This window comes from Hirundo rustica, chromosome 16 (assembly GCF_015227805.2).
Source record: "Hirundo rustica isolate bHirRus1 chromosome 16, bHirRus1.pri.v3, whole genome shotgun sequence".
In the NCBI taxonomy this organism is placed as follows: domain Eukaryota; kingdom Metazoa; phylum Chordata; class Aves; order Passeriformes; family Hirundinidae; genus Hirundo; species Hirundo rustica.
In genome coordinates, this window is record NC_053465.1 from 8919659 (window position 1) to 8946936 (window position 27278).

The 27278-nt window shown below is 52.3% G+C and overlaps 2 protein-coding genes across 2 annotated transcripts in view; one reads left to right on the forward strand and one right to left on the reverse strand.

Moving 5' to 3' along the window:
• The first annotated feature begins 9123 nt into the window (after positions 1–9123).
• On the forward strand, positions 9124–15113 carry KCNK15 (potassium two pore domain channel subfamily K member 15). The gene is made up of 2 exons (XM_040080102.2): positions 9124–9415; positions 12794–15113. The coding sequence occupies exons 1-2, from the start codon at positions 9133–9135 to the stop codon at positions 13705–13707; spliced, it is 1197 nt and encodes a 398-aa protein (XP_039936036.1). The 5' UTR covers positions 9124–9132; the 3' UTR covers positions 13708–15113.
• A 6143-nt stretch (positions 15114–21256) lies between these two features.
• Positions 21257–27278, reverse strand: part of RIMS4 (regulating synaptic membrane exocytosis 4) — a 52455-nt gene continuing 46433 nt past the window's right edge. Inside the window, exons 4-6 of the mRNA XM_040080104.2 lie at positions 26978–27079; positions 26588–26727; positions 21257–24701 (exon numbers count right to left, since the gene is read on the reverse strand). Of these exons, the coding sequence (XP_039936038.1) occupies positions 24483–24701; positions 26588–26727; positions 26978–27079 (461 nt within the window). The 3' untranslated portion in view covers positions 21257–24482. The remainder of the gene's footprint in view (positions 24702–26587; positions 26728–26977; positions 27080–27278) is intronic.

Below are 27278 nucleotides of genomic sequence, written 5' to 3' on the forward strand. Positions count from 1 at the left end.
GATCACAGAGAAGCTTCTGGTTTATTTTCCCATTTACCTCAGGTGGTTTTCCTGCCTCCAAAAAAGCCTGTTGGTAATTTGATTCCCTCTGACTGATTCATGGCAGATCTGGCGTCCCAATGCCTGGAACAGCTGTGATCCCTGTGCCACCATATGCTGTGCCCCAGAGACACCACATAACCCCTGATCACGACTGGAAGAAAGGGCCAGGGCTGGAGCAGGGTGCCAAGCAGCTGGGCCAAGGGAACACGGGGACATTTTTGCATTTGCAGTTCAGAGAGGATGTGACTTATCTCTCCAGTTAGTCCTTCCGGAGAAAAGCCTGTAGAGAAACAACAGGACACTCTTTGTATATAAACAAGACTTAGTAAAATCTGCAGCTTTAAGGTGGAGGAAGAAATAAGTCCCTAACACGGTGCTTACACTGCAAGAGAAAACAACTATTTCATTTTGTTCTGCTGATTCCCCACTGGGGACCTGCTGTGCTCTCAGGCATGGGCAGCAGGAACGCTTTCACAGGGCATTTACAGCTCCCTTGGCCGGGAAATCTCTCGTGGCCCCAAACCCGGAGCCATTCTGGCCAGTGGAGTGTGGGACCAGCCACAGAGCATGGCCAGCAAGGGAAGAAAAATGAATCTTGGAGAAATCAAACCCTGCATTGAAATAAGCCGGTGCCCGGCTGGGAAGCTCAATCAACCTCTCAGCGCCGGTTCTCCAGAGGAAAACAGGAAAGGACATCTTGAGTTTTGCTAATAAATGCACTTTTCTCCAGCTGAAGTCTTGGGGCCGATTTGCTTCCTAGCGGGTTATTTTTAGCATCGAAAGGAGCCATTTGCTGTAAACTGTCTGCCCGGGAAGCGGAGCTCCGGGGGCCGCAGCCGGGACTGCGGCAGCGCCCGCACCACCGGCTCCGCGCCCCGGCTGCCGCACGGCCCCGGAGCGGGGCTCGGCTCCCCCCGGCCCGGGACCCAGCTCCACCTCCGTGCAGGCGGGCACCGGCGCTGCCTCCTGCCCCAGAGCCCACGGAGGGGGCACTTTGGGACGGGCGGTGCCGTGGGACCCGGTCAGCGCCCCCACGGTGCGGGCAGGCACCCGAGGGTGGCGCTGAGGTCACCCAGCGCTCCCGGCACACGGCGGGGCACAGCCCGTCCCTCTGCCGGGGCTGTCCCACGGGATCCCTGCAGCTCTCCGGGGCCTTTCCAAGCCTTGCAGTGCAGCGCTGCCGTGGCGTGGGCCGCCTCGCAGGACAGGGGCGAAGCTGTCACCGGGGGAACTCTCTTCACGTATTTGTAATTCCTTCCCAGAGCCTTTGTCCCCCGCCACCCCTGACCTTCCTGGCAGTCGCACGGGCTGTGATGCAGGGAAGTCATTTACAGCACGGTGATCTCCCACCCGTGGAGGAGCAGAGGCACGCCCGGACCCGACCCTGCTCTCTCTGTGGCTCTGCTCTCTCTGTGGCTCTGTTCTCTCTGTGGCTCTGTTCTCCCCGTGGCTCTGCTCTCTCCGTGGCTCTGCTCTCCTTGTGGCTCTGCTCTCCCTGTGGCTCTGCTCTCCCTGTGGCTCTGCTCTCCCTGTGGCTCTGCTCTCCCCGTGGCTCTGCTCTCCCTGTGGCTCTGCTCTCCTTGTGGCTCTGCTCTCCCTGTGGCTCTGCTCTCCCTGTGGCTCTGCTCTCCTTGTGGCTCTGCTCTCTCTGTGGCTCTGCTCTCCTTGTGGCTCTGCTCTCCCTGTGGCTCTGCTCTCCTTGTGGCTCTGCTCTCTCTGTGGCTCTGCTCTCCTTGTGGCTCTGCTCTCCTTGTGGCTCTGCTCTCCCTGTGGCTCTGCTCTCCCTGTGGCTCTGCTCTCTCTGTGGCTCTGCTCTCCCCGTGGCTCTGCTCTCCCCGTGGCTCTGCTCTCCTTGTGGCTCTGCTCTCCCCGTGGCTCTGCTCTCTCTGTGGCTCTGCTCTCCCTGTGGCTCTGCTCTCCTTGTGGCTCTGCTCTCCCCGTGGCTCTGCTCTCCCTGTGGCTCTGCTCTCCTTGTGGCTCTGCTCTCTCTGTGGCTCTGCTCTCCCTGTGGCTCTGCTCTCCCTGTGGCTCTGCTCTCCCTCTACCTCTGCTCTCCCCGTGGCTCTGCTCTCCCTGTGGCTCTGCTCTCCTTGTGGCTCTGCTCTCCCTGTGGCTCTGCTCTCCTTGTGGCTCTGCTCTCTCTGTGGCTCTGCTCTCCCTGTGGCTCTGCTCTCCCTGTGGCTCTGCTCTCTCTGTGGCTCTGCTCTCCCTGTGGCTCTGCTCTCTCTGTGGCTCTGCTCTCTCTGTGGCTCTGCTCTCCCTGTGGCTCTGCTCTCCCTGTGGCTCTGCTCTCTCTGTGGCTCTGCTCTCTCTGTGGCTCTGCTCTCTCTGTGGCTCTGCTCTCTCTGTGGCTCTGCTCTCCCTGTGGCTCTGCTCTCCCTGTGGCTCTGCTCTCTCTGTGGCTCTGCTCTCCCTGTGGCTCTGCTCTCTCTGTGGCTCTGCTCTCTCTGTGGCTCTGCTCTCTCTGTGGCTCTGCTCTCTCTGTGGCTCTGCTCTCTCTGTGGCTCTGCTCTCTCTGTGGCTCTGCTCTCCCTGTGGCTCTGCTCTCCCCGTGGCTCTGCTCTCTCTGTGGCTCTGCTCTCCCCGTGGCTCTGCTCTCTCTGTGGCTCTGCTCTCCCCGTGGCTCTGCTCTCTCTGTGGCTCTGCTCTCCCTGTGGCTCTGCTCTCCCCGTGGCTCTGCTCTCCCTCTACCTCTGCTCTCCCCGTGGCTCTGCTCTCCCCGTGGCTCTGCTCTCCTTGTGGCTCTGCTCTCCCCGTGGCTCTGCTCTCCTTGTGGCTCTGCTCTCCCCGTGGCTCTGCTCTCCCCGTGGCTCTGCTCTCCCTGTGGCTCTGCTCTCCTTGTGGCCCTGCTCCTGTGTTCGGTCTGTGGCAGCTCTTCTCCGGATTCACCTTGCCCAGAAGCAGGACCCTTCTCCACACACACTCCCAAAGCCTCTGTCCCTCATCACAGGGACCCAGGATCTCCTGGCAGTAACAGGTCCACTCTGGCACCGGCAGCAGCACCACAGAGCCTCCAGCCCCAAAACCCAATCCAAACTCGCTGACAGCTTTGATTTAACAGGCCCTCAGCAAATATTTCCACAAATTTTTAAGTAGAGGCATTGTGATTTTATCTTATTATCTTATAATTAAAGCCAAGATCCTCAAACAAAATAAAAGAACCAACTAAAGCACCCGAGATCAAGAACTTGCTGAAGCAGAGCAGCACCTTTCCCATTTGGTTGTGGTCCAGGAGCTTTATGGCAGGTACTTTGTGCCTGGCTGATGTTCAACTGACAGCTTTCCAAGCATATAAAAAACTTATTAGGCTGAAAATAGAGTTTGTGACCATAAACTGTCAGGAGTGCTGTCAGCATTTCCAGCCCAGGTCTGCTTTGTGTACAACCACTGGCAGATCAGGCTGCTGGGGGGAGTGGGGTGGGAGGATGGGGCTGCGTGTCCCCTCACAGAACCCATTCTGGATAGGAAGGGCAGTTGGGAAAGGCTTCCCGCTGAGTTCTGGGGTATTCGGAGGTGGCATGATGAGGTTTAGCATGGCTGGTACTGGGTAAGGTGGTTGAAGACAGTCACACATGGAACTGTGTCCAACCTGCTCTGGGGCTGGAAACCTGGAAGTCACATCCATGGGAGACCACGCGGAGGCAATCTGCATTTACAACCAGTTTACAGCCAATGCTTCATTAGTTCCCTTGCTGAGCTTCCACATCACAATGCAGAGCAAAGTGCCTGCAGCCATCCGAGCTACAAAGAGCCCAGGAGGGAGGCAGCAGGGATTCTCAGAGCCCAGGGAAAGCCGTGAAGTTCCTGAACCTGCAGTAACTCTGAGCATGGCCAAAAGGCAGATCCGAGGCAGCTCCAGCACGCAGGAGGATGTTTCACAGGATGATTTGTAGAGCCATGGGACAGGAGCAAACACTACCTCCGGCCTGGATGCACTCAGGGATGCTGTGTCTGCAGAGGAAGGCATTGCCACGGCCCTTCAGCAGAGAGGAGGGATGACTCCTGTGCCCAGCTCACGGTGCTGCCTGGCTGGGGCAGCCCGGCAGTGCCCGCAGTCTGCTGTGCTTTCAGGACATCATCTGGGCAGCTGCAGCTGGTTGTTATTCATACTCTGATACTGAATAGTTTTTACAAATTTACTAATACTCTGTGGCTTTGCTAAGCTATCTATAATCTAACTATTAATGGCATTAAAGCTAGAATAGCTGACGCTTTATCTAAGGCAAACAAAACCATCAGTTTGGTGTTTAAAAATAACCAAAAGAAGCAGGGTACATCAGGATGGTCCCCAAGCCCTCAGAGAGCTGGAGCACCTTGCAGCTGAAACCAGGGAAGGGGCTGGCACCTGGTGGGGCTTAGGATTGCCTCAAGCAGACCCACACAACTGGTCCCTGTTTAGTGCTTTTCGTCTGAGGCTGCTAAGCAGCTTTGCTTATTTCAATCCATTAGAACTAGAAAAGCTTTTTAATAAACTCCCTGCCAGCCTGGAATTAGTAGATGTGGGCCAATTAGACACATTAATTAGGCAGTGGTTTAAACACAGATGAGGTTTGACTTTGTTTACCAGCCTCAGAGGAAGCAGCTTCTCAAAGTTCACCTCCAAAGGATTGGGAAAAAAGACAAAATTGCTCCCAGTTGCAAGCGGCTCCCCACACAAACAGCACGTGGATTTACGTTTTATTTTCAGAGCTCCTGTTTTTCTTTGCCTCCCCATGCAATAAAAATGAGACATTTAATCTCATAATGCAACTTCTCACTGAAAATCAATGATAAAGTACATTATCTTGCCTGCCCTGAACCCACGGCTCCAGCTTGACCTTCCTCAAGCAGTGCGAAGTCTGGAGAAACACAAAAGCTGAGCCTTACGGTTTCCCAGCAGGGAAGTGTGAAATTTTCCCATGCCTCAGGAGGAACAGGACAGGATGACCCTCCACAGCAGCCCTCCGGCACAGTTTGGTGTCCCTCATGCCCTGTGATCACTGCAGGCAGGAAAAAGCAGTGTGTGAGCAGTGAGAAACAGAGCAGGCTGAATCCAGCCTGAATTTTGGAGCCTCCAGTCCCAGTCCAAACACACTTGTGGCTTGTTACACAGGAGGTTTCTCATTAGGGGATGGATGCTGTTACCCTTTTTCCTGCTGAGCAGCGTTTATTCTACAGGAGCCTCTGACCTGCAAGTGGAAGTGAAAGGAGAAATCAGTGACATCCCAATCTCTGTAACTCCCAGTGTAGCAGGGAAAAGCCATGTTGAGGGAAGACCCATGTCCCAAGACTCTGCAAGGTAAAGATTTCTTCTGGGGTCAGGAGATGACCTTGAAGCCAGCCAAGGTCAGGCCACCACAAGCCCCATAGAGAACAGGGCTAGCAGAAGGGAGCACTGAGAGCTGCTTATGGGGGAAATGCCACCCACAGACCCCTCCCTGTGTAGGCAGCACCTTGGGAAAGCCTTGCTGTGCCATCTCTGCCCGAGCACTGCTGGCTCTCATCACAACCATGCCTTTGGAAAGAAACTGTGCAGGATTTAGTTCATGATCGGCCGAGGTTGATGCTGCTCCTAAAGGAAACTGGGCAAACACCTTGTTGTCACCTGCTGGTGGAGAGCTTCTCCCAGGGCTTTCCATGCTGCAGCCTACAATGGCATGTTGGCCCAACATCTGCACAGAGCAGCTGGCTTTCAGTAACAGGCTACAGCATCAGCTTCGCCCTCCAAATATCACCCAGGGACCCCGGAATTTGACCCGCACTGGAGGCCTCAGAACCCCTCCTAAAAGACGTGTGACAGGCACACAGAAATGCAATCCTCGTAAGATCTCCTTCCTCTGTGATGGAGCCAACAGAAGCTCAGTTAGAAGCTCTGTCTCCAAGGTGGGAAGTCATTGCTGACCAGTGGAAAAGATCACCAGCAGCAGGTGAAGTGCATGCTCATGAGCAGGGAGCCCCACATGGCTCTGGGGCTGGAGGTTTGACAGAATCCCAGGCCCCGTTAGCAGGGCTGCAAACACACCCCGGAGGACACAAACCACACACATTCCTCCAGCAGAGGCTCCGCCACATGATTTAGGAGGCTGCAAGCCCTGCGATGTCGAGCGGCACGCCGGCAGCTTGTGCCGCTCCTGATGGATGCTGGAGTCTATTTTTTCTCCAATAACAACTTTCACTAATGGTGCTGGCACGGAGGCTCAGCAAGGAGGAGGGAAGTGGCAAGTGGCCAGGGTGAAAAAGAGTTCACAATTACAGTAGGAGAGGCCACTGTGTCCCTTGTGCTGGCCGTGGAAATGCTGAGGACAGGGATGGAAGGGGCTCTAGGGGGCTCATTGTGTCACCCCCTCCTTCAGGAGAGCGCCCACTGTACCCAGAGCATTTTCAGCAGACACCCAGACATCTGCTTATCTTATTTTTAAACTCCTCAAGTGACAGGGTGCCACAATCTCCCTCAGCAGTCTGTTCCAGTGTTTCACTGTCTTCATGGTTAAAAAGTTTTTCCTATGTCCAGTTCAAACCTTCATTGGTGCAACTAAATTCCAAAGCATCTTCTCCTCTCCAGAGAGAGAAACAAGATGGATGCAGAGGGATGTAAGCCTCATGGGTTTTTTTCACTTGTGTGCTTTATTCCCAGCCAAAAGAAGAAGAGTTTATTTTCCTGAAAGAGATGCTATCTCCTGCAACACACAACTCAGAAGTATCTTGCTATTTTTAAAAGTGAAGTATAGGAGTTACATAAAAGCTATGGTAACCAGGAATGAGAAACAGGGTCTTCAATTTGTGGGCTCTGCCTCCTACCACAGCTAATTTCCCTGCTCCTTGGGGCTGACCTGGGCTGTCCACAGCACAGCAGTGTAGAGAGGCTGAGCTCACTGCCCCCCACACCAGCACAGGGTGGACAGGCCCCAAATCCCCTGTGCCTGCAGCCTCTCACCAATGCGCCAAACAAAGCAGCAGAAACACTGAGTCTGTTTTTGTTCCTTTCTGCCCTCTTAAAACAGCACTGGACACAACAGGCCAGACTCTCTGCTCTGGTAACCACCTGGGAGAGGATGACACAGATAACGCAGACAGGTAACACAGCTAACACAGACAAATAACACAGATGACACAGATAGATAACACTGGTAACACAGATAACACTGGTAATACAGATAACATTGATAACAGACAACACATAACACAGATAACACAGATAACACAGATAACACAGTTAACGCAGACAAATAGCGCAGATGACACAGATAACACTGGTAACACTGATAACAGATAACATAGATAACATAGGGAACACAGATAACACAGATAACACAGTTAACGCAGACAAATAGCACAGATGACACAGATAGATAACACTGGTAACACAGATAACACTGGTAATACAGATAACATTGATAACAGACAACACATAACACAGATAACATAGATAACACAGCTAACGCAGACAAATAGCGCAGATGACACAGATAGATAACACTGGTAACACAGATAACAGATAACATAGACACAGATAACATAGATAACATGGCTAACACAGACAAATAGCACAGATGACACAGATAACACTGGTAACACAGATAACAGATAACATAGATAACATAGAGAACACAGATAACACAGATAACACAGTTAACGCAGACAAATAGCGCAGATGACACAGATAGATAACACTGGTAACACTGATAACAGATAACATAGATAACATAGGGAACACAGATAACACAGATAACACAGTTAACGCAGACAAATAGCACAGATGACACAGATAGATAACACTGGTAACACAGATAACAGATAACATAGATAACATAGGGAACACAGATAACACAGATAACACAGATAACACAGCTAACACAGACAAATAGCACAGATGACACAGATAGACAACACTGGTAACACTGATAACAGATAACATAGATAACATAGGGAACACAGATAACACAGATAACACAGTTAACGCAGACAAATAGCACAGATGACACAGATAACACTGGTAACACAGATAACAGATAACACAGATAACATAGGCAACGCAGATAACACAGTTAACACATTTACTACAGATAACACAACGCAGATACCATAGACAAAACAGATAGCACAATACAGATAGATGACACAGATAACATAGGTAGATTGCACAGGTAACACAAATAGATTACACAGTAGCACCACTAGCAGTGTTCCTCAGTGCCATGGGGGTGAAGTGGCCCAGAACTGGGCAGAGCAGCAGGAGCGAGGGCTGCCCGGGCAGGGATGATACCACAGGTGTTTCGGCACAGCCGCACAGCCCCAAAGGCCCCTGCTTTCGGGAGGGCAGGGAGAGAGGCTGTAGGCACGAGAAACTCCTCCAGCCTGAGAGCATCCCGGGGCAGCTTCGGAGAACGGGGCTGTTGCTGCTGTCACTGGCACGGGAATGAACCTTGGCCTCGCTAGGGCTCACCTGACAGCCGGGCGCTGCCCGGGGCTGCCAGGCAGGGAGGGCTCGGGGCACACCGGAGCAGCCTAGGTGTGCATGCGAGCTGGAAGCCGCAGGAGCCGGTGACCGGAGCAGGCAGGAACTGCTGCCCGGAGCTCGCAAGAGCCGGCGCCTGGGCTCGGTGCGCCGTGCGCAGTGAGGGGTGCGGGCTACGGGGTGAGCCGTGCGCGGTGCGGGGTATGGGGTGAGCCGTGCGCGGGTGGTGCGCGGTGCGGGGTGCGCGGTGCGGGGTGAGCCGTGCGCGGTGCGCTGGCGGTGCACGGCGCAGGGTGCGGGGTGCGGGTGCAGGGTGAGCCGTGCGCGGGCGGTGCGTGGTGCGCGGTGAGCCGTGCGCGGTGCGCGGTGCGGGGTGAGCCGTGCGCGGGCGGTGCGCGGTGCGGGGTGAGCCGCACGCAGTGCGCTGGCGGTGCACGGCGCAGGGTGCGGGGTGCGGGTGCAGGGTGCGGGGTGCGGGGTGAGCCGTGCGCGGTGCGGGGTGAGCCGTGCGCGGTGCGGGGTGAGCCGTGCGCGGTGCGCGGGCGGTGCGCGGGGGGCGGTGCGCGGTCGCGGGGGTGCGCGGGGGGCGGGCGGGGTGCGGGGGCGGCGGCGGGGCCATGCGGAGCCCGGGCTGAGCGCGGCGGCCGCCCCTCGCCATGAAGCGGCAGAACCTGCGCACGGCCGCGCTCATCCTCTGCATCTTCTCCTACCTGCTGGTGGGCGCCGCGGTCTTCGATGCGCTGGAGTCGGAGGCGGAGAGCGGCCGCAAGCGGCTGCTGGAGCAGAAGCGCGGGGAGCTGCGGAGGAAGTACCGCTTCTCCGCCGACGATTACCGGGAGCTGGAGCGGCTGGTGCTGCAGGCCGAGCCGCACCGCGCCGGTCGCCAGTGGAAGTTCGCCGGCTCCTTCTACTTCGCCATCACGGTCATCACCACCATCGGTGAGTGCGGGCAGCCCGGCCGGCGCGCCCGGCGTCCCTCTATCCCTGAGCCTCTGCACCCCGAGTTCCTCCATCCAACCTCCCTACACCCCGTGTCCCTCCATCCCCGCATCCCATGTCCCTCCATCCCCACGCTCCTGCATCCCACGTCTCTCTATCTCCATGTCCCTGCGCCCCATCCGTCTCCAGCCCCACACCTCCAGTCCCCCAGGGGACAGTCTGGGGGGTGGCCGCATGGCAGAGGCAGGTGCCACCCTTGGAAGGCTGGAACATCTCTTCGGGCCACCCCCGAGATGACCCTGTGGGGCTCGGCGGTGGGAGAGGCAACCCACGGTCAGGCTGGGGCCGCCCTGTCCCGGGGCTGCCGCTGTGGCTGGGCCCGCAAGACGCGCTATTGTCCCAGGGAGGCAGCAGCTTGCGGAGCTTCTGCGGGAACCCTTGGAGCAGGCAGCTGCCGAAGTTGGCAGGGTGCGGGAGGGCAGGGGTAGGGGCCGCGTCTGTGCCCTGTGCTGGCTGGTGAGCCGGGTGAGGAGCTGCGCGGGAATTGTTGGCTTCTTTGTTGGCTCAAAACTCTGGGTGTTTGGCCGTGTGAGAGCTGCTTCACGGAGCCAAGAGAGCCACAAGCCACTGCCCGCTGCTCTGCCTGCACAGAAACCTGCAGAGACAGCGGTGTCAGCCTGGAGGGGAGTGATTGAATCACATTAAACTCCCCCATAGACCCACTTATCCATGCTAGAGCCCAGTGCCTTGGTTTGTCCTCTTCAATTTTCCAAGAGAATGAAATTAAATTGAATGAGGATTGCCTTAAATTAGGTGAGATTAGCCACATGGGAGTTGAGCATTGTTTAATTAATCCACTTTGATTAATCCATGCACCCTTGGCATCCCGTGGGGGTAGACAGGGATCCTGTGCTTGTGTCACTGCTTGTGCTGGGATTTCAGTCAACAGATGTGTTTTGGAGGCAGAAATCCTGAGGCTAAATCTTGCCCTGGGACAGCCAGCAGCTGCCTCCTGTTCTCCAGGACAGGACTTTAGCCTTACAAAAGGGCTTGGGATGGGTGAAATAGCTCTGGTACCTGGAAACATCATCCCTCAGGACAAGGGTTGGAGGGATCAACTGCACTGTGTTACCAGAGGACAAGAGGTGGAAGAGGGACAGGTATCCTGCAGGCCTTGCCTGGGGTCTCCATCTGCTCCCATGGGATCAGTGTGGGGTTTGTGCAGCTGGGAATACACATGGTCAGCAAACCACGGTGAGCTCAGGGCATGGTTCAGGTCAGAGCCCAGCAGGAGGGAAAGATGAATGGCTTCAGCAAAAATCCCCATCATCACCTGACAGGTTATAGCTTCATTTACATGATTTTCTTGTTGGCTGTGACAAACAATGGTTGTGCTTATCACACACCCCGTGTGATAAATAATTTCAGCCCAGGTGCCATATTTCTCAAACGCTGACATGTTGGATCTTTTTATATTGAGCTGTGCTCCAAATCTCAGTTTTAATGTTATTGTAGCTGTGTTTACTCTTTCTAATTCCCTTTGTCATTTTGAAACCATCAGTCAAACACTCCTGCAACAGTCTCTCAGGGTATAACAATTGTTTTTCCACTTACTGCTCTTCTGGATCATTATATTTACATCCTCATTGCTGTCATTGTATTATCTCGTAGCCTGGGACTGGTGATTGCACTCGGTTATTAAGCTTGGATCTGACTGGGAGGTTTTGCCACTGCAGTCTCCTGTCTGCTCTCTATTACAGGAAATGTGGCATGCAGGCATTAAATTCATCATTTTTTTGTTGTGCGAATTTGTGAACGGGGAGAGCAATTAGAAGCTGGTCCCTTATTGCCTGCTCGCAGTTCAGAGCACAGCATGGTGGAGGGCAATGCTGTCCTCAGCCCCTCAACCCTGTCCCATGCAGGAGTTTCCTGGAGCAGGAGGGGTGCTCAGGAGCCCAGCTTATCCTCCTCTGGTCCTTCCATCACTGGGTGCAGCACCTTCCCCAAGTGTCCTGGAAATCCATGGGCAGCAAGGACTGAGGTGAAGCCAAGTCACAACGTAGAACAAGACTGGGGGGGTAACAAGAGGGTGTTCTCCCATGTTCTTCATGCAAAATTCACACAAATTCCTGCAGAAAGTGAAAATACAAATAGCTATTTGTGAAAGGCCTGGTAGCAGTGCAGGAAGGAGCCAGCAGTGCTCTGCAGGCGCCTTCAGAAGGGAAGTTTTAGGCCCTGGCAGTTTCTTGTGAAAGCAACTCAAAAGGCTGAGATGCCTTTGGATGCCTTTGGATGCTGTTACTCCCCACATCATGTGGCTCCCTTGCACTGAATTTGTTATTCATCCTCTGAGGTCAGGGGCCGTGGATTTCTGCTAAGCTGCTGTAATTGAGGTGGGCACAGGATCTGGAAGACTGCAGTGAGTACCTCACTGTGCCTCACAGTGTAATTGTGTGTGTCCTTGAGCCACAGCTCTGAAACTTGGGCCAAGGTGGAGAAATTAAATCTCAGAAGGCGTTCAAGGAGAACCTTGTCCTCCTGGAGCTCCTTGTTCCCAGGAAAAGGGCTGACAGGGCTGCAGTGCCGTAAATGCTCCCTACCCAGCATCTAAACAGCACAGCCCTGTTGGAACCCTGGACTCCCCAGCAGTCTGGTGGTGCTTTGGGTCTGTGTCTTAGTGACACTGTGTAAATCTGGAGCAGGTCTGCAGAAGTCCTTCCAGACTTAGCTGCTCCTGTGGGGACTGTCCCCATAGCACAGGGTTGCGGGGTCACTCTGGCTCCAGTCCAACAGGCCACAGAGCAAGTGCTCATAGAGCTGAAACTCAAATGTGCGTGTGACACTGGATGGCTTGGGAGGAGGAGGAGCAGGTGACAGGGGAGGTGGCAATGCCCCTGCAAGGGCAGCTGTGGATGGTCCTGGCTGGCTGTGTACTTCCCCACAGGGTGATGCGATGCTGTTGGTCTCAGCTCTTGCAGAGCCTCTGTTCCCCCCCTGGCTGTGGGGTTCAGGTTACCCTGCACACCTGGCACTGGCACAGCACCATGGCCTATGAATTATTCATGAGCTGCAGGAGGCTTGCAGACCCCAGTCCAGCTCTAGGCCTCCTCTCACCTCCGTGACACTGGAGGCTGTCAGGAGGGTACCTTCTCTCTTTAGAGGTCAAATGAGGTTCTGCCTACACGATACAGCAATGTGCTGTCATCCCAAAGGATGGGCATCCCATGGCTCCTTTAGCATTGCCTACAGTTCTGTTACTGAGTCATTTTCCATTCTTCCCCCCATTTTTCTACTGCTCCTCTTGGTCACAGGGCAGCCTTGCTGGAAACCCCAGTGAAGGCTTGACCCCACCCTTCCTCTTTCCGGTGTCCTTCACAGGTTATGGGCACGCTGCTCCGGGCACAGACGCTGGCAAAGTCTTCTGCATGTTCTACGCCATCCTGGGCATCCCCCTGACGCTGGTCATGTTCCAGAGCCTGGGGGAGCGCATGAACACCGTCGTGCGGCTGCTGCTCAAGAAGATCAAGAAGTGTCTGGGCATGAGGACGACCCACGTCTCCATGGAGAACATGGTCCTGGTGGGCTTTCTGTCCTGCATGGGCACCCTGTGCATCGGCGCCGCAGCCTTCTCTTATTTCGAGGGCTGGACTTTCTTCCATGCCTATTACTACTGCTTCATAACCTTGACCACTATTGGCTTTGGAGACTTTGTGGCCCTGCAGAAGAACGAGGCTTTGCAGAAGAAGCCCCCGTACGTGGCTTTCAGCTTCATGTACATCCTGGTGGGCCTGACCGTCATCGGCGCCTTCCTCAACCTGGTGGTGCTGCGGTTCCTGACGATGAACTCGGAGGACGAGCGGCGGGACGCCGAAGAGCGAGCCTCGCTGCGGAGGGCCCGCAACAACATCCACCTGACGCCAAAAGGGGACAGCCGCAGCAGCAATGCCATTTTTCTCCCCGCGGAGGACAGGACGAGCCAGATGAACCTGATCCCGCTGGTCCAGGAGGACGCGGAGAGGCAGCGGCGCCAGTCGGCCGCCTCGGCGGGCGCGGTGCCGTCCTTCTGCACGTGCCTGTGCTACAGACCCCAGGTGTGCGGCAGCCCGGCGCCCTCCCACCCCGAGACCCTCAGCTGCCACACCAACCCCGTGTACTACAACTCCATTTCCTACAAAATCGACGAGGTGTCCCTGAGCACGCGGGGTCAGACCGGCTCTTCCCCGGGGAGCACTTTGTCTTCCAACAGCCCTCGCTGCCGGCAGCACCCGCGGCTGCGGAGGAAATCCATCTAGGAGCACGTGCCGAGCCGTACTCGGCGCTCGAGTCTTACTACGGTGATAAATTAAGAACAGAGATGTCAGGTTCTTCTTACTCATTTCTTCTGTTCCCTCTCCCTCCCCCCCAGCAGGAGCCTCTAAATCCTGTCGGGAAATGATTCCTTTTTTGCAGGCACTGAATGACTTTGTTAGTTTTTCTTTGCTTTTTCCTCCCAAGTAGGTTCAAGCATTTGGGACTGGCAGGAGCTCTCCCCACCCTGATGTGAAGCCCAGTGAGCTGTAGGTTTGCTCTCCCACCTCCCTGCTCCCCAAAGGGTGCACTGCTGCCCTCCCACCCTGTAGAGCCTTGCCCGTGGCTGCTGCCAGCACACGACTCTTGCTCCATGGGCTGGGTTGCATTTCCTGAGAGCATCAAAAGCAAAGCTTTTGTGAGCAAGCCTTGCAGGGCTGGGGACCTTTAAATTGCCCCCTGGCACCAGGTGCAGGTAAGTCAGTGCCACACAGTTGGTTTGCAGCTGCTGGGTGGGCAGGGAGAGGTGGGCAGGAGGGAGTGGGCTGCAGTCCTGTAGCTCAGCACACAGCTTCATGGACGAACTTCATCTCCTGTGAGCAGTCCTCTGGGTCTGAGCTCAGGTTTGTGGCTGGCTCAGTGCTTTTGGAAGCTGGAGGCCCATGCACTCACCCACTTGCCCACCAGCACACCTCTCCCCTTATACCTCACTGCCACAGGCAGGTCCTCCTGGCTGAAATGGCTGGAGGGACACTGTGCCCAATTCCCAGGGGAAGCTGAACTCCTCCAGCCCAGCCCAGCCCAGCCCAGCCCCAGCTCTCCTCTGTGCTGAGCCCAGACTGTACTAAGGGCAGCCTCAGGGAGAGCCTTCCTGAGCTACACAAACCTGCAAAGGGCTTGGTCCTAAGGAGATTTTTTTTTTTCCCTCTTAGCTAAAATCACCCCTTCCTTCCCCACTTTTCCTCCAGCTGGCAACCCAGCAGCTGTGCCGGCTCCTCACCTCCTCCCAGCCCCTGTGAGCCCATGGGTTTGTGCTTGTTGCTGCTGGGGTTATCTGGGGTGGGGGTGGTCCCATCTCCACGTTCATCCCCGTGGGGGATGTGGTACCTGCACAGCCACACCTGGGCAGCTCTTTCCAGCTGCTCACCCCAGCGTGGCCTTTGTCCATTCTGTCTCATCTGCATGAAAGCAGAGCCCTGACAGTGGTAGGAGCTCTATTTTTTTTTTTTTTTCCTCCAATAAGGGACATTTTCACTCTCAGTTCTATCTAAAATACCCTGAGGGTGTTTTTGTGGAGAAATAGCCCCTTTTCCTGGTGGAGAAGGCATGCATTGGCAGGAGTTGCCAGCATTGGGAAGGTCTCAGGGCAGGCTTTGCTCTCTCCTCTTTTTGTTCTGGGTGGCAGCTTAATAAACGGTGAATCCATCCGGTGGTGGTTGATTATTTGTCACAAGGAGGAGCAAAGGGAAGTGTCCAAGCCCCAAACCCAGGCTGGCCAGCTGTGGGCAGGCTGCACACCTTGGGCACGCAGGCAGAGAGGAGGATGCAGGTGCTGCTGGGCTGCCACCAGGGGCTGGTTTGTGTCACCTTCACCTGGCTGCTCCCCAGGCCCTTTGGGGTGTGTGACATTCCAGGGGCTGGGAGGTCCAGCGACTGCCTCTCTTTGCACCAGTGGGCCCAGATCTGCACCAGCTGGGTGAGCCTTGCTTTGAAGAGAAAGGGGGAGGAGGGGGGGAACAAAGCAAGCTGTGAGTGTGGAAAACAGGCTTCAAAATGAGGCTTTCATCGGCTCCTCAGCTCCTCAGTGTGTCACTTCATGCTGATCCCACCAGCTCAGCCCTTTTGCTGAGCCACGTCCCATCCTCCCCACCCTCCCCACGGATTTCAGCCCAGGGTTCAGCTGTACTGTGCTGCCCTTTGCCATCAGAACTGAGCAGATGGAGATCTCTCCCTCTTTCCACGTTGAGCTTTGGACATCCTCCCAGTGGCCGGGACGGAGCTGCACCTCTCACCCTCATCCACTGTCATGGAAAGAAGCAAGTCTTCGGTTCCTGCTCAAGTCAGACCTGCATGGCATTGCCCTGGTGAAACCCACCTCTGGTGGAGCTGGAAGCAGAGGGAAACCTGAATCCAGAGGCTGAGCAAGCCTTGCCCTCTCCCTCTGGATCCAGCAGGGCACTGCCCAAGCTCAGTGGCTCCGTGGTTGTGTCACAGAGCCCACGGTGCAGCCGTGCAAAGGCACAGCCCGGCAGAGGCAGCAGGGCTGGCGGTGTCACCCCACACCCTGGAGGGCAGCGCTGGTGACGAGGGGACAGTGCAGAAAGTCAGCCACCTGCTCTGGCTGCTGCTGCTGCTGCTTCCACATGGCCTGAGCTTCCAGGCAGCACTGCTTGGCTGCTCAGTGACAGCCTGAGCCCCATCCTGCTTGGGAAGCTGGTGGTGGTCTGAGGGTGGGAGATGCTGGGCTGCCCCCGACACTCGAGAGAAACCCTTCTCCTCCTCCTCCTCCCGCTCCCATCACTGCTCACCCAGGGGCTGTAGCTGGGGCAGGTGAGAAGCTGCCCCTTGGTCTCCCTCTGATGACCTGCAGAGGGATTTGGAGGCAAGACAAAACATCTTTTAAGAAATTCGTACAGAACTATGACTTTGTGATCCCTCATTCCCACGGGAAAAGGACTCGCAGTAGCTCCCCAGAGAATGGTGCCTGTTCTCAGCACCACCACCACCTCCTCCAGCAGGATCCCCCAGACATTTCCCACCCCCCAGTCATCCGGGCAGCAGCTACACACCCAATAACATGAGGAGGGTCTCCTTTCCCTGGGGGTCCCCAGGCTCCCCTGCACCCACACTGGATGTTCCCAACAGCCTGGGCCAGGGGTAGTTTTCTTTCTGCCAGTAGAGTCTTCACCTCCAGGGTTTCAAATCACCCTTGAATGGCCAAGGCTGACCATGAAGGGTCTTAGAAAGAAAACAGCGGGAGCTTTAGACTGGGGTGGTGAGCAGAGCACAAGCGGGAGCAAGCTTGGCTCTGTGCCTGGAGATGCCCACGGCCAAATTACACCCAGAAGGGGCTCAGGGAAATGCAGGTTTGAAGCTGGGGCTGACTTTGGGAGCTGAGTGACAGCCCTTCCACGGAGCACTGGGACACAGCAGGCTGAGCTGCTCTCATTCCCTACAGGCACAAGGAGAAGGAAGGGTCCAGCTGAAATCCTAGGTCGAAGACAATGGTGGTGGCAACAGAGAGAACAGAGACACTCCACAGAAAACCTCCAACACACCGTAGGAAAAAAAAAAAGGTTTTATTATCACCATTATCAACGTTTTCATTAGCTTAACACTGAATTGTAAATCACTCAATCATTACATATTGTCTGAATAAAACCTACAGACAGGAAAAAAGTATAGCAGAATCCTCTCCTGACTACAGACGAGTGGCCGGCGTCCCACCGGCGCTGCCGGGACCGTGTCCCACCTTCCACCCACGGCAGCCCAGCACCTCGCCAGCCACTCGCCACCTGGGCAAGCAGGCTGCCCAGCCCCATTGCCTGTGACCCCTCCGGCTCCACAGAGATTACAGCTCACCAAATGATGTTAAAAAACCTCCAGGAAGTTTTGGAGAGGGTTACGGAGGCCAAAAAGAGCACATCTCAGCTGCCCCCACTCCTAGGGAAAAGCACGAGGAGCGCTGTAGCGCGCCTGCGAAGTTGCTGGGGTTTGTGGAGCAATTAATGAAGTAAAAAGGTTTAACCTGTGAAAGCAGATTTCCCTACAGTGGCCAGGCCCTGGCAGTGGGGAACAAGGCAGAGCTCAGCACGGTGGCAGAGTGGGGTGGGAGCAGGGATGGGCTGGGCTGGCCCCATCCCCGAGCAGAGGCCAGCTCTGCTGCACCGCCCCGGGCTCCGGCGGGCAGCGGGGATGGAGCTCAGTGCAAAGAGATGCCGTGGGCAGCCTCAGTCCCCTCGGGCTGGAATAAGGCCTCGTGTCGAGAGGGAAGTGGGGACCCATGCAGGGAGCAGAGGGTGCTGGGGAAAGCAAAGGGAAGGCGGAGGAAAGCTCGCTGGGAGCACCCCTTCTCCCTGGCCAGCACAGAGGCAGTTCCCGGTCTTCTCCTGGCCGTCAGTAATGGCACATCCCGCCTGCCTGGGCTGCTGAGCCCCTGCAGAACACCCCTGGCTCCTGCCAAGGATGGGAAAGGAAGCGGTTTGAATGGGCACGGGCATCCCTGGTGGGTGGCAGGCCATGGCAGTGCTGCGTGAGGGGGTCTCAGGGGAGGCACTGCACCCCCAGGATGCCCTTTCACCACGCAGGGAGCAGGAGAAAGACAATCCCAGTGTGCTGAGGCAGGGGAACATGCCTTAGGATTCACCCTCCAAACCTCACTTTCCCTGGTTCCAAAGCCAAAACCAGCTCCAGGTCAAGAAGATGGAATCACCAAAGTAGAGAACAGAGTGCAGCACTGGGTCACGAGCAACAGTCCCCAAGAAAAAAACTGCTGAAGGATGTGAAGCTCCAGGCAGGCATTTAGTGGAACCTGGAGTCCCAGTGGGCAGATACCCTGACATTTGGTGCCCAAACTACAAAAACCAGCTTCTGCAAAGCTTGTGGGATGGTTGCAGCAAGGTGTGCCTCAATCACTCCCTTGGCTGGTTCTGCTCCCACCGCGGCTCAGTGAGTGGAGCCCACGGCTGCCTGGGCACAGGGTGTGCCCACATGGCCAGACACAGCCCTTCCCTGCCCCTGCACCGGGGGTTCAGCCCATGTAACATGCCCAGAGTAAATGCCAAGGCTGTTCACGGACCTGGCCAGACTGGGATTAACAATACTGCTTTGGCTGCCGTTTTAGCTTCTGGAAATTCACAAAGGGAAAGTCCTTGGGTCATCGCCTCTGTTTGCTGGTGCTCTGGAAAGGGCTGGTGTGGGGTCCTTCTGTTTCAGCCACTAAAGTGCAAAGAACCGAATGCTATGAAGAAACTCTCCCCAGTTCCTCTCCTCCACCAGGATAAGAGCAGCCACCACGGGGAAGGGAGGGCAGAGGGTGCCTAAACTGTGGGAAGAGCCTGAGGTTCCCCAGGGATGAGCGTGATGCTGCTGTCGTGGGTGAGCAGCAGGGGATGGACATGAGGCTGCTTGGGACGTGGCCACTGAGCAGAGGAGTCTGGCAGTGAGAGCTGAAGCCACATTTTGAGAACACCTAATCACCTGCAAACTCCCCGTGGAATTACCGTGTCCACAGACCCACACCTTGGCTGGTGTGCACTGGGGTAAACACAAAAAGCCTTTCGCTGATCATCCTCTTTTCTAAATGCTTGGCTCAAACCTGGCAGCTGCAATTTCATTTTAGATGCTCCTTCCAGGTCACGATACATCCTGTACTCCTCCACTGATGGCACTTTGCATTTACTCATCTCTCTCTCTTCAAAGCATTTCATAAAACCCAGGAATTCTTCCAGCATTCCTTGGGGCTCCCAGCACCACTGGGACCTGCTGCCTGCAGAGCCAGCAGCCTGGCAATCTTGAGAACAACACAGACACACTGTGGGAAATGCTGGGAGGAATCCACAGGCAATGGACCGGGATGCTGTTTTGAAGCTCTTTTATTCTATGCACTGCATCAATGATGGAGCCGACTTAAAATCCAGTATCCTGACCCTGCCACTTTGGAAAAATCAGAGAGCCCAGAACTAGCACATTTCTGAGGAAAGGCACAGAACAGCCTGTGCCTGCTTTACACCTTGGTCCCCCGTGATCCCCTGCAAAGGTGCAACCTCTCTGCCTTGGGTGGAACTTTCCAACAAAATGGACAAATACCACCTATGAAATGGACAAAGTAACCCACAGAGCCTTTAAAGAAAAGCAGCTCAATCTGCTGCTCTGAAAAAACCCCTCCCTTTAGCCTGCCCCAGGCGTCTGAGGAAAATGGGCAGCTGTCAGGCAGAACTCAAGTGGCCCCAGAGTGCAAAGGCTTTTTTGCTTTATCAGGGCTACAATGGCAGTGGGAACCATTCTCGTCAAGTTACAAACACTAGATAGCCTAAGAAAAACAGGAGATTGAAACAGTCATGAAGTTTATACTGAAACTATTTTTTACCTCTGTAGTATGGAGTCACCTACAGCTGTTTCTTTCTTCAGCTAAGAGAGATCTCATGTCGATGGGCACAGACACTCACAGAGAAGTCTATAGGATGAATATATCTCACAAGGCAACAGCCCAGTCTTTGCTTTTTACAATCAAAGTTAATATGGATCTTTTTCAAAAGTGATGTTGCTGAGATTGAAGACAATTATAAACTGTATCAACAATATGTACTACAGCCTGCAAGTCACAATCTGTGCACACCCAATGGAATATATTATTGCTTGGTAGCCTATTAGACTTTGTTTATAAAAAGATTTTTATACAGAGTACAGGATTATGACAAAACTAGCTAAGTAGTTCTCATCTTGAAAATACAACATCGATTCTTTCAACAAAGTAGCTGAGAGTTAATGAACAATAACAAATATTTACTAATAATTTAATGGCCAGTTTGAACAGAATTTCTTATAGGACTCTTTTCTGGTGTTTATTTACATATGCCTCTTTTCTTTTGGAAAAAAGTTGATAAAATATAACAAGGAACATAGAAATCAAAAGAATGAGTAAACTTCATACCAAGAACATCAAACAGTTTTGAAAACACTAAATTATGTTACCTGTTAAAAAACATACATATCATTTTGTCTTTAAAGAAAAATATTTTTCCTGTTTTAAAATATTACCAACAGCATGTAATAAACTAACTTAAAATGAGTTTCATAAAAAAGTTGTCTTGCTGTCTAAACATTACTAAACATGCTTAGGTTGAGATTCTGTTAACTGCCTCAACATCTTAAAAACAGCTCCTTTACAGGAACTTGTGATATTCATACTCCAGAAGACCTGCAAATTTAGAACAGTACAATGATAAAGGATCTGGTAGCTAGGAACAATAAATATTTTTTTTTCATTCAAAGCAAATAATTCTGCAATGTCCTTTGACACAATCCATGGCCGAGAAACGCCGGCGCTGACCCTGCCCACAGCGCCTGCAGCGCAGAGGGATGCTCCAGCAGCTCCAGCTGCAGGATGAGGACCCATGGATTGAACTGCAGAGTCAGGACCTTGGCCATCCCAGCTGCGTTGGGGCAAAGGGAAAGAAACAGCAGGAGACCGGGAAAATATCGCATTTTTTCGCCTGAACAAACCACGGTCGTGGCTCCTTTTTGCTCAGAGCACAAAGAGGACAAAGCCACGTGCGAGGCTGCTCTCCCTGTGTGCGGGGGATTCCCACTGGGGAGAGATCATTCTGCTCTCAGCATCAGGATTTCTTTGCTTTCCATAATGCAGGTAACATTTAGGGATTGGCTCTCCACGCGTTTTTTTGGCCAGCAATGCTCCCATTACCTTGACAGTGCAGCAGTTCATGTATGAAGAACAAAGAATCAACCCTGAGTTGGGCAGGTATTTATTTCTCCTCGGTCTCATCCCTCATAATCATTCACCAATCAAAAAATACTGTGACACCTTTTTATTTATTTTATTTAAGTCTCCTGCTCTTTCTCTCTCCCTCCCCAATTGAAACCAACAGCAAGACTCAGGCACTGGAAAAGACTCAGCCAGGACTTGCAAAGGGGACAAAAGTTCACTTTTCAGCTGCTCATCACTATGGCAAAATGCTGCTTTATACACAACCACACTGGTAATCCCAACTCTCACATCACATCACCTTAGACAGAAACTGGCCAGCCAAATTTTTTTGGGGAAAAGTGGGTTAGGCTTTATAAAAATAGGCTATTCCAGACTTGTCTCGGATGCTACACTGAATTAAATCAATGGGCAACCAGAAGAGTTCTTTTTTGACTACACTACACCATGGCCAGTGCAGGAATCACGCGGATGAGTGAAGCAAGAATTTCAACTGCAGGGTACCGTGCAACTCCCCTGGCCTCACTCTGTGTCCCGTGGGCACCCGCAGAAGGGCTCCTGTGAGCCTGCTTTGGGAAGGAAGCTCACCTGCACTCGCCAGCTCACAGACTGTGCTGTGCTTGGCAGCCAGGGGTTGCAGTGTTCACTTACTGGGGAGAAGCAGGACTTGGAGTGAGTAAAACAAAAGCGAGAAGCACTGGACCACAGTCAACCACGTAAAAAATGCAGAAGAAAATAGGACGGAGCAGACTGTGAAACTGCCTCCAAATTACAGAATTGGAGATGTTGACAAAAATAACACAACTAGAACTTCTTTATTTTACCCTGACAGTGACCTTTCAGCATGATTAAAACCAGATGGAAGATAGTCCTCGGTGCTCAGGAGTCCTGTGGTAACTAAATTGATCATCACTGAGCCTGCAGAGCTTTCAGAGGGGGCAGGAAACAGAGACACTTTGCATCTGCCAGGCACACAGGAACCGAGCTTTTTGACAGACAGTCGTTAAACAAAGTTTTCTGGGGAAATATTTTTGGCATGTATAGTCTCTTACTCCCCATTAAAAACTGCAGAAACGCTGCATTCATCTTACTGGACGCAGGAAACTCAGGATTAACTTAGCTCTTACTGGTAGACAATGTCCAAGCTGAGTTCCAATACAAAGCTTTCGGCATAATTTAAGACAGAAGCCCTGCTGCCAGGTGTGCCATGTACCTGGAGCTCCCCACAGTCCTTTAAAAGTCATAGTTATTAAAAGATCCAGTGCTACAAACCACTAAATCTACCTAATCTATTCTAGTTCATACACATATTGTACAATATTGCCTAGTACTCACTACATACCAAGAGGAAAAGATGCCGACTTGAATTACAGTAAATGTGCTTCTTCTTCAAAAATAAAAATAAAAGAGAGAGCGCCACAACATAGTTTGACCAGCATGCAACAAACTTTCTTCAGCTAATATATAGAAATTGTCTAATACGATTAGAAAAAATAATTAGTGAGAGGCCAGAGACACATTGAATCAAGGAAATTAAGATATTTATCTGAAACGTTGAGGCTTTTGCCACTGAAGACTCAAAAACCTAGTCATTCTATGTCCCTCGTCCTCCTTCCCTTTCCTTTATATTATATAATTCTTTACAGATTATTGTAAGGCCTATATAATTTTTTGCATCTATCCTGTATTTTATCTCAAAATAATTTAAAATGCCACAGACAAGCTAGGACCAAAAGCAACCGCTTTTACCATCCACTCAACACTCATGCTTTTACTCTAAAAAAGCTGAGGTCCACATGCAGAAATAAATGCTCAGTATTTCTCTAGGACAGGCCAAGAATCTGCTCATTCCTACACGGGACACGGGACCTTCACTTTTGAACCACAAAGTAAAACACCTCCAAAAGCTTATTCTGGGACAGCAGTCATCAAATCCTCATTTAGGAACTAAGACAAAACCTAGCCAAAACAGAGCTATCAACAGAAAATCTTTGGAGATTCTCTGTGATTCTGGGTAATTCAATTGTCTGAAGGATCCAGCACACTTCCTCCGGCACGTGGCTCTGCTGGCAGCAGCTGCCAGAGCTCAGCAAATGTGCTTTACTCATTTAAGGAACAGAACACGTGTGCTGTGATCACTGTGTCATCACATTCCTCACCCACCACCTCTCTGCACTCTGGGGATCACGTCTCTTGCAGGACACTGGACAATGTCTGCGTAGTACCAACACTGCCTAAAGCTCCCCTCTCTCCACAAGGAAGGTCGTGGGCTCTCCAGCACCTTCTTCTCAGATGGCAAACTGAGGTTTCTTTCTCCTGCACCCCCAGAAGCCCTCATTTCCTCTCCCATGGCAGAATAAAACAGTCCTGTTTCAGGTCTGGGAAGGAAGGGCAGCATCTCCAGCAGATATGTACCAGTATCAAGGAGATGAGGGGAAAAAAGCAGGAGATGCAAGACATTGTGACAGAAGGATGCACAGCAACAAATAAGGGAGTCAGCAAATTGCAGAAATGTCTCATCTGACAATACAAAACACCTCAAGCTGCAAGTGTGATGTTCAGCTCCCACTTCTAGCGTTTTGGGGTTTTTTTCTGAGCAAAATTGCGGTTAATTAGCCTGCTAAACTCGAACTCTGTTTAAACTGTCTGCTCTAAGTAGGCGCTACTTGTTCTCCCACCAAGTATACTTCATCAGCAGTGTTAGACACGTAATGCAGTAAAGACACTTGCTGGTAATTTGGCACAGTTTGAAAACACAGCAATGACAGTGTTACAGCTAACATGACTCAGTGACAGGGAACTGATTCTAAAGAAAGAGTTGCAGATTTCTTTCTTCTTCTTCCTCTCAGAAAGAAAGGCATTACAAAAAGACCTAATGCTTCCTCTTAAACTTTCTGTTTCTGCTCTTTTCAGGCCGGACAACGAGCTCTAAATTTTTCAGGTACTTTCTCGTGAAAGAACTCATATCAGAAATTTCTAAGACGCACAGCTAAGAGAAATTCATTCCTTACTCCCCCCGAATTCTTTCGAATGCTGCAACTTTCCAGGGTTAATATTGATCTGAAACAAGGGTCCAAGAATGACAGCGAGAGAAGTGAAACAAGAGGTGTATGTCTAATTTGACAACTAGGACTCATGCCCCATGGCACCTCCTCCTCGGACAGAGAGGGCACGGCGCCCTCCCCCTCGTCTTCTGTCTAAGGTCACTGGTTTATCCTCCTCTTCCAGCTCCACAAGAACTGATTGAACATGCATTGCGCTTGAGGTCAGAGTTCCAGCAAACAAAACCTTGACAGCATGTTTAAAAAACAAAAGCAGTTCCCCCTTCCTTACTCACTAAGACCTGTCACAGCAGGGTCCCACTGTGCTCTCCAGGGAAAGCTGTGAGGACTGACGCAGGAGCGGGCCTGTAGTGGGATCTACCATCGAGGAAGTTGGGAAGAGCTTGTACCAGCCGATCGCTAAAGTTGACAAATCCAGTTCTTCCAGGAGAACCCTGGCGACTCCCATGAAGTGCTTGCGCTCCATGCGTCCATAGTTTCCCCAGACTATCACCTTAGGGACAAGAGGGGGGAGCACAGTTAATCCTCCAACTTTCACACTTCCTTGGGAAGCACAAGTCTGACCAATCCTTTGACTCATCCAACTTTCTGGAGCTTTACTACAGCCTGAGGAGACCAGAAATATTTACTCTACCAACAGGTGACGTGAAGCTCTGGCCGATGATATTACTTTTTTATTTTAAGCACGTGTTTACAAATCCTAATTTGTAATGTTATAGGATTTCCCCCGCCACGGAAAAAGAGGTGAATGTACATGTGGATAAGAAACCATTCTGCTGGGCAGGGGCAGCACCTGCACAGAGTATCCTCAGGGCCGCAGTCCAACACCTGCAGGTAAAATCTGGTCCTGGCATATGACTGGCCTCAAAAGGGGGCCAGGGGGGAAGGGCAGGAGGAGCTCCTGAGAAAAATAAACCAACAAAAAAAAGGTGGGCAACAACTTGGGCCAAAAGCCAACAGTTTGAGGAGAAGAGCACATTTTAACTTCTGCACACGGAGCTTGTGTCACAGGGCAGATGGAGAAGAGGCATGGCCACTCACCTGGAGGAAGGGCAGGAGCCAGGGACACCACACGAGGGGCACACGTGAGGGACGTGCGGGGCAGGCAGCACAGACACAGAGAAGGGCTCACAGACACAGAGGAAGGGCTAATGGAAGAGCTGGCAGAGGAGCAGGGAAAGCTGAATCACACTTACGACACAATGGAGACCAGTGGGTGGAAGAACAGATGCAGTGAGGGTCATGGGCTTAGGCATGCTGGAGGTCTGCACGTGGCCCCGTGGCCCTGTGTGGCTCAAGACAAAGGTGACGACTGACTGCAGAGTGAGTCCGTGTTCTGAAGAGGAGAGCATGAGCAGGACGGGTTATGATGACAATTAGTGATCTCTGGCTAATCCTGACAGCTTCTTTCCCTAGGCTCCTAACGACCACAGCACTACAATTTTCTGTAAAATGAGGTAGGGGGGACAATGAATGCCAATCAAAAACCAAAAATTCACACTCTAGGCCAGCAGGAGATGGAGCAAGCCACTGCACAAATCTGGTTTGGTGACATGGGCATCAGCAAGAAGCCAAGCTCCTCAGTCTATTTGTGGAATAAGTGCCTTTCCTGGCAGCAAGGCAGCAGGTAAGGAAACCCACAAAAGGCAAGAGCAGACCAAGCCAGGTCCCACTCCATTTCAGTCATAAACGTGAAGTCTTGTTGTATCAGGGGAAAATGCTTCTAATCAAGGTAAATGACGTAGAAGTCACTAAAGAAAAGGGTCCAGAGGGTTAGCTGATAATTCATACGGTGGTGGAGGTAAAGAATAGAAACTCATGGATTAATTACATTAGTATTGCAAATAGATTTTATCCAGGCTTTATTGGATGGAAATTATTTTTATATGATTTAACAATACAACTCACTCTTTGCTCTGGAAACATGGGGACAGAGTTGGAAATACGAGTATGGCAGAAAACATATGGCAGTAACAGAAAAGAGGCAGAAAAGGGTAGGATATGTGATGGCAAAGCAGAGTGCCCTGAATGGGTATAAACATGGAAGGCAACCCATGCTGCAAAATCAAAATCATGCAAAGCACCTACAGGTACCACCCATCTCCTAACTGGGTTGGAAAAACAAATCTAAAAAAATTAAAAATCAATCCTTTCCTTGTAAGCACTCATGGCACCTGGCAGGGTGTCAAATAATCATCAGCTTGAGTATGAAGAAAAAGGGATTCCTCTCCCTTTGTTAAGTTCAGATCGAGAGCATTTGGTTCCATGAAAACGTTGGCTTCTTCTCATCTATGTTAATTAACGAGCACGACAGGACTTAGCACCTCCCACGAGAGGTGGAAGAGAGAGAGGGGCAGAGCTGAGACTTGCTCATCTTACCTGTAATACTTTGCCCTGGGGACTCTCAGCAAACATTAACACCTGATTGTACAAAGGGTCCAACGACTTGCGAGCCACCTTTGTCTTCTTTTTCGCGATGCACACGCCATTCTCCAGCAGGTAAGCTTTGATGTAAGCAGCTGGAAAAAGAAACATGGCCAAATTTGAAGCAAAATCTTCGTGCTCACTTTAGAAAAGGCAGAGTGCCGTGTCTCAGGTGTTTCTAAAGAAGGCAGTTACAGGAGGGAAAAGATCTGCCCGAGCAGCCTTGTTTTCAAGCAGCACAGGCTGCTTAGTCCCGCCAGGTGAAAATTCGAATTTTTCCCTCCTCACAAGCATTGTGGGAGGCTGAGGCTCAGGGAAGTACTTTAAGAGATCAAAGCATCCTACCTGGCAGTGTTTTGGAGCCGGGTTTTGGTGTCAGTCCTCGAGCCTGAATGATATCCACTTCAAGCTGCCCATTTCGCTCTTGCAAGCCAATTTCTACGTCCCCTAAACCAAAGTGTCAAAATATATAGAAGACTTTCAAAATAATACATCCTCAGGTAACAAAAATGTTTAAAAAACAATCTTCATGTCCCTCCTGCACAAGCTGTGACAAACTGTATGTGCTGCATTTCCTCCTGTATGACTCTGGAGCAGCTCCACAGCGATTCCAGGCCACATTTTCAAAAGCAAACTTGACTGGGAG